Raw genomic sequence first — 7,073 nt, 5'->3', positions numbered from 1 at the left:
TGAATAGTATGGGGAATACTATTCATATCTCCAAAAATGGAGGTGGAAATAAAGTAGGGTTGAAGAAGTATGGGGAAAAAATGGAGTTTGAGGGTGGGTTAGAGATGCCCTAAGGAATCTATTTCGCTTCCTTTGGCATCTACCCCAATTTTCTGCAAAAGCGAATAAGTCACCAACATACGGATACCGGACCGATTTGGAATTTAGAATTAATTATGCCCTTTGAAATAACTGGGTGACACAGAACGCCTAAAAAAATATGTACATAACTTAAAAGACTAAAGTCTCTTGGGGAATGAAGGCGATGAAATTTTTTTTTTAAAAAAAACTAATAAAAAAAAAAAAGAAAAAAGACAAAACTGCACAAATGGTCCCTGTGGTTTGCTGAAAATTGCCACTTTGGTCCAAAAATGTTTGGACTAGCACCAGAGGTCCAAACTTTTCATTTTGTTGCGAATTTGGTCCGATTTTGTTTGAACTTTTTTATAAAGACGATTTTGCCCCTGATTATTTAATATTTTAATTTTCTTTTATTACAACAATTAAAAAAAACTAAAAATAAAAGAAAAAAGAAAATACTCTCTCTCTCTCTCACCCATCTTCTTCTTCTTCCTCAAGAACGCTGAAGAATATCTTCCGCCACCACCACCATTCGACTGTCGTCCTCCACCACCATTGTTTTACCACCGTCCGACACAACCACAATTTGTCATATCCATCTCCACCTAAATGAAATCAGATGAATACACACACAAAATCAGATCAGATGAGCACACACACACATAAAAATGAAATCTGATGAGCAAACACAAATCAACACGAACATCCATCGATTTTTCAACAGATACAACACAAACACACACACATACAAATTAAACACATACACAAACTCGAACAAGACAAACGAGAGATTAAACACACACAAACACCACAACAGATCTGAATAGCTAGGGTTTCAAAAAACTAGAAGGACATCAGTCGAGTTCAGCACCAAACCTTCATCGGTGTAAGATCTGAGAAGGGTTTGTAAAGAGGTTGTAGAGAGAGGCGATTTGAGAATCGAGATCGTCGGGATTGCTTCAAGCAAAGATGAAGTCGTTTTGGCATCAGAATCTTCCTTCTCTAACTTTCTGTCACCCCCAATAAAAAACCCTAGACACACATAGGTAGAGTGCCAATCTCTGCAAATTTGGTCTCCGATTTGGCCCTCTCATCCCCGAGCGATTGTTGGAAGAGAACGACAGCAGACCACACGCCTCCGTTGTTGGTTTGAAACAGGAAGAGGAATCAAAAACAAGGTTCGTTTGGGGGTCCCGATGAGGTGCCACGAGCAACAACAATAAAGAAGAAGAGGTCGTCGGTGGGTTTTGCTCGACGGAAGAAGAAGAAGAAGAAGCGGGTGCGACGGTTGGTTCGAGAGAGAGGTATGAGAGGCGAGGCTAGAAGGGGATTTCCGGGGAGTGTCGATCGATCACAAGGTTGTATAACGTGTGGTGCTCGTCTGCTTTGAAGAGAGAGAGAGAGAGAGAGAGAGTATCTTCTTTTTTCTTTTCTTTTTAATTCTTTTTAATTATTGTAATAAAAGAAAATTAAAATATTAAATAATCAGGGGCAAAATCGTCTTTATAAAAAAGTTCAAACAAAATCGGACCAAAATCGCAACAAAATGAAAAGTTTGGACCTCTGGTGCTAGTGCAAACATTTTTGGACCAAAGTGGCAATTTTCAGCTAACCACAGGGACCATTCGTTCAGTTTTGTCAAAAAAAAATCACAGAATCATCAATTGGAAGAGATTAAAAATTGTTATATGTGAAATCAAGGTTGATGTAGAATGGGTGACGAATCCTTCTCGAGTGAAACATGAATTTCACTCGTACTTTACTTCAAAGTTTCGGCCTATGAAGACATTTCGACCTATTCACGATTCCAACATGTTCAAAATAGTCACCCATGATCAACCTTCTTTTATCAATTCATCTTTTACACGTGAGGAGATAAAGAAAGATGTGTGGGACTGATAAAAAGCCCTGGGATTGGACGTTTCAGTTCTGCGTGTATCAAGCGGTTTTTGGATGCTACAATTATATCATTTCCCCACACAATATGAACACCTACAATAATAAACTAATAACCATCTTGTAATTTTTATATAAACTCTTTGTTAGTATTTAGTATCCAAAAATCATACACATACTCCATCTCCCCTACAAACATAGAAACATATAAAAAGTTTTCAGTCAACAAAAGACATCAACAATCCATGGGTCTCCTCATATTAACAACCCGTAGAGCATATATGCATAAATCATAATTAACCAAAAAAAAAAAAATTATATACCACCACCAAACTACTACATATTCATATTTCATCCTCCAAACTTCAACCATTAAATTTCTCCCCAAAAATCCATTCTTTTCTCAGAGCACTTTATTACTACACCATATTTCTTTATTCACCCTTTTCAAATTAGCTTCCATTTTGCAAGGGCAGGGGCTCAATCACATCACATCACATCACATCACGACCATTCATCTGCATATCAAAATATTCTTCTTGTCTATAACATGCAATTTTTATAAATAAAAAAATACGACTTTAAAATGTATAAATAAAAACCTGCACAAAAAGATAAGCCCGTATGTATGAATAACGACACCAAATCATAGTCCTGCAATGCAACATATTTACTCATCAGTTACATGAACAAAAAATAATAATAACATTTAAAGAAAATTAATTACCTTTATAAAAAAAAATCATCAAGATACACTTGTGTTTAAAACCTCCGTATCTTCCTCTCTCCCATCATCAAAATCCTCATTATTCAAATTCCTTTCACTCAACATTTTATCACCCATACCCATACCCATACCCATAACCATGGGGTCCACATTCAAATCCGAACTCAAATCAAAACCCGTTTGTTCCCCGGGCCCACGGTAAGCCAGCGTGACACTCCCCTGGTCCGCACCCTCACCGGATTCCTTCTTCTGCCTCTTCCATTTCTTAGTAGACGAAGTCCCATCATCCTCAAAATCCTCCTCTTCTCTCTCTCTATGCAAATAAACCCACAATTTCCTCTCTCCATCAAACTGCACACACGGGTCCCGCTCATAATGCAACCGATCCAACGCCCCACTCACAACCTGATTCACTTGAGCATCCGACACATCTTCCACTATATATTGAGAATCCCGTATCAAAGTACAAACATCCGCCCGGGTCCCGATGCTTCCGGGCAGCCGAGCAGCTGCGTCCCGGACCAGGCACAGGATCGTGACATGTGGCGGCCGGTCGCGCTTCAGCATGAAGTGGTCCCGCGCTTTCGACGTCGGTTTCCCCGCGCCTTTTCTCGACGGCGCCACGGTTGACTTTTTACCGTCCACGGCTGTGTACGCGAACGCACGATCCGGGATCAAATACCGCAATATTTCTTCTTTCCGAAAATACCCCCGGACTTCTTCGGAACTCGGGTTTATTGTATTTAAACTCTTTTGAGCTCTTAAGTCACGGAATCTTTCCTTTTCATCCAAATTGAGTTGCATTAGTGTTAGTGGAGGAGCAGGGAGGCTTCCGATTTGTTGTAATGTTTCTTGTCCGCTTTTTAGCCAGTTGGCGAATGAGTCAACGAGTTTGACCAGCATTTTGTGGGGTAGGCCCCACGATTCGGGAGATGTTACTTGTTCGACTATTTCTTGATCATCGGATGAAATTTGAGAAACGGGGCCCACCCATGACCAGCTTTTGATTGATTTTTTATATAAAACGAGGGATTTCCATCCTTTTGCTCCTAAAGGTGCGGTTTTTGAAGAGAAGATTTTCAAGACTCCGCGTACTAAATCTTGAAGTGGCTCTTGTGTTTCAAGAATGCATGGGTCTCCGGGGTTTGACCGGACCCGGTTGACTATATCTTTCACGGTCAAAGATGGGAGATTAGGGTTTACAGATGAAGGATCGGAAGTTGTTGGACCTTGATCTCCTCCATTTATGACTTCTTGCTTTGTTTCTTCACCATTGTGAGTCTTGTCAACATCCATGGAATCTTCCGGAAGTTGACTGACCATTGCCATGCGTACAGCTGACAGAAGGTGGATGATGGAGAATGAGAACCCTGTGTGAACTGTGGGAGTGATTAAAGTGAAAGGTTTTTTTTGGGTTTTATTTTCTAACTCCAAATCTTCCTCTGTTGTATCCATAATTTGCTCATTCATCATGTTTTCAAAAGGAATTGTATCCGACCATTTCCTTTTTTTAATGAAGGAAACATCATCAAGTGGTTGTTGTGGGCTTGAGTTTGAGTATCCAAGATTCTCTTGTTCATCCATGTACATCAATTCATCTTTTACCTTTCGTTTTTTTGACACTGAGTTAACCGAGTTGCACCCTAATAACCTTACATCTCCCATTTCAGGATACCCTTCAAAGATTTGACCTTTTTTACCAGACCTTCCAACAGAAGGGTCTTCGAGATAATCGTTCATGTGAATCATCGGAAGGGTAGAATAGTCTTTTTGCTTCTTCCCGATCCCACCAGGGTATGCTTTTCGCAAGGGCACTTGAAACATTTCAGAAACTTCAACATCACCATTAAAATCATCAAAATGATTGATCCCATGTGTATTATTAAACTTACCCTTCTGTTTTCCTTTCAAAGTATACATCTCTTCACCTCCAGGAAGCATGACATCACGGAAATCACCATTCTTTCTTGAATTATTATTATTGTTTTTACCTTTTTTTAAACTTGACCCGGGTTTTATACCCGATCCACCACTAGGGTAAGCCCATTTGCTTCTCATTAAAGGGTTATTATCATCATCATCTTCCCCAAATTGTTCAGATGAATCCGACTCTGTTTCCTCACCTTTTGCCAGCATCTTCATTCCTTCAGCAGCTGCCACCACCCGTCCGCCATTATTGACCATTCTACCCTTCTTCTGCCCCATTCTGTAGGGTGGATCCATTTGTTCTTGGTTATGCCATAATGGTTCACCTCTAGTATACAGAGTATTATTCTCAGGGCGTTTGAGTTTTTTCCCATAATCATAAGGTACCCTTATATTAGAAGGTCTTGAAGTTAATACCTTGATATCTGACAATGAATTTACAGTTCTGTTTCTACCAAAAGCATGCATATCTGTCCTCAATGACACAGGTAAACCCATGTAAGTTTCAGGAAATTCATCATGGACACCTTTAAACTTTTTCCCTGATTTGTTTATTGAAACATTATGATCTCGATGAACAGCAACATCATACATTGTTCTTTCTTCTTCTTCATCATTGCCTACAAACCCATAAGCCCTAGTTGACCCTGAAGGACCTGGCTTTACTTCAATGGAACCCGAACCCATTTTTGATCCAGAAACTTTTAGGGTTCCTTTTGGGTTTTGTTTATTTGGTTGTTCTAAAGCTAATGTTGGACTGGATCGATAACCTGGATAATGGGCATGTTTCTGTTTACGATCTTTAACCTTCTTGTTGCCCCAATCAGTGGATTCTTCAAATTCAGATGAATCGGTTTCCTGTTCTTCCATCTTTTCATACATTAAGCTCTTTTGACTTTTCATAATGTTCAACACACGAAGCTTTTCTTCAATGCTGTATCCGCGACACTTTGTCCAAGCGTCGCGTATTGAAACGAGATTATTCACCATTGTGTTCTGATGCTTTCTGATGACGTGATAGTGTTTGTGTTTCTGAAAGAACCCGAGTCCCTGTCTGTAGAGTGAGACTCTTGGCTCACATAAACCTCCCTTTAACATGTCAAAAAGTTTATGTATTGGAACTCCAAAATGAAAATTGGAACCAGTGAAGAGTTCTTTCATTGTTCTCATGAAATGTTCTTGGTCCATATCGGGAAGGTATTTTGTAAGACTTACCCGTTCTTCTTCTGTAAGAACATCGTTCCAAACATTCATGGATAAAATATCGCCTAAACCTGGAAGATCGTATAACTCGAAAGGAATGCTACATGTTTGATCCCCAATTTGACAAAATTCTTCACCAGTTTCACCCAATTCGAGTAAATCAAAGTCATCAGAACCTGCACCGGAATCACAATCTTCATAATCGTCTTCATCTTCATCCAACTCAACACCTCCTCGCCTCTGAAAGTCATCATCTTCACTAGACATACTTTCTTCACGACTACGAGAAGAAAACTCAGACTCTAATCGAGCACTGGCAACGACCTTGAAACTGTTCTTTTCAATCGCCATCCAATAACCAAAATTCTATAACACAGTTCTCTGATTCCCTCAATTCATGACGAACCCCTAAATCAAAAACGAAAAAGGAACAGACACCTTTTAAGATAAATTCGAAGCAATGCAATAAAAACATGTAAAATCATAGACACCATAATCCTGAACAGCAAAAAAAGGCACAGAATAAATCTTGAAACGGGTAGAGAACATTATATACATATACGAAAGAAACAACCCATCATACGAATTAGGGCATTAGAGTTTGGATCGATTAAGTACCTTAATTGTGCTAAAACCACAAAGCGGAAGCTCACTCGTGGACGAAAATCTTTCTTCGATATCGCGTTTTCTGCAAGAACTTCGAGAGTGTGTATGTGTGTGTGGAAAACCCTAGAAAAGGGATCTTATAGAAAATCAATTTCGTGAGGTAGCAGAGAGACGGTGATGAAGAAAGATGATGGTGATGGAGACGTGGAGTGATATGAGCCGTTTGATTGTGGGCAATAATTGAAAAGACGAAAAGGGGCAATTAGGGTTAGAGAGAGAGAGAGAGAAAGAAGCGTGTAGTTCTGCAGAGAGATAGAGGGGGGAGATGGTGATTTTTGGTGGTGTTGGCGTTGGAGGAGGAGACTGAGTGACTCAGTCGAGACGGTTGCTGCGGAGAAAACTCAGGCCGTGGGTCCCTATACTTTGTAATATTGTCATTTTTGTACTTTTTTCCTTCTAATGTTTGCCCTAATTTCTAAAATTTCTTTCTTTTAAGGACATTCTTTAATACATACTAAAGATGTACAATCATCTAAAATTGTACTCCAATTCGGAACCTTGAAGAATTTATTGTTTAACTAACGAGGACCTGTTA

At 39.5% G+C, this 7,073-nt stretch overlaps 1 protein-coding gene across 1 annotated transcript; it reads right to left on the bottom strand.

Annotated features, from left to right (window-relative positions):
* Positions 1-2,118: 2,118 nt before the first annotated feature.
* LOC145055181 (nuclear factor kappa-B-binding-like protein) lies at positions 2,119-6,862 on the bottom strand. Its single transcript, XM_079003481.1, has 4 exons — positions 6,491-6,862; positions 2,744-6,280; positions 2,619-2,670; positions 2,119-2,534 (listed from the first exon to the last, which is right to left on the bottom strand). Exon 2 carries the CDS (start codon positions 6,221-6,223, stop codon positions 2,762-2,764), a length of 3,462 nt encoding a protein of 1,153 aa, XP_078859607.1. The 5' UTR covers positions 6,224-6,280; positions 6,491-6,862; the 3' UTR covers positions 2,119-2,534; positions 2,619-2,670; positions 2,744-2,761.
* Positions 6,863-7,073: the final 211 nt, after the last annotated feature.

Source organism: Lactuca serriola, chromosome 5 (assembly GCF_051521515.1).
Source record: "Lactuca serriola cultivar US96UC23 chromosome 5, Lser_US96UC23_V15, whole genome shotgun sequence".
NCBI classification, from domain to species: domain Eukaryota; kingdom Viridiplantae; phylum Streptophyta; class Magnoliopsida; order Asterales; family Asteraceae; genus Lactuca; species Lactuca serriola.
Note: the sequence above shows the minus strand (reverse complement) of the source record. Positions and strands in the feature narration are given on the sequence as shown.

Excerpts from the sequence above, each read along its gene's own strand:
- LOC145055181 (XM_079003481.1), bottom strand. The coding sequence starts at position 6,223 with ATGGCGATTGAAAAGAACAGTTTCAAGGTCGTTGCCAGTGCTCGATTA.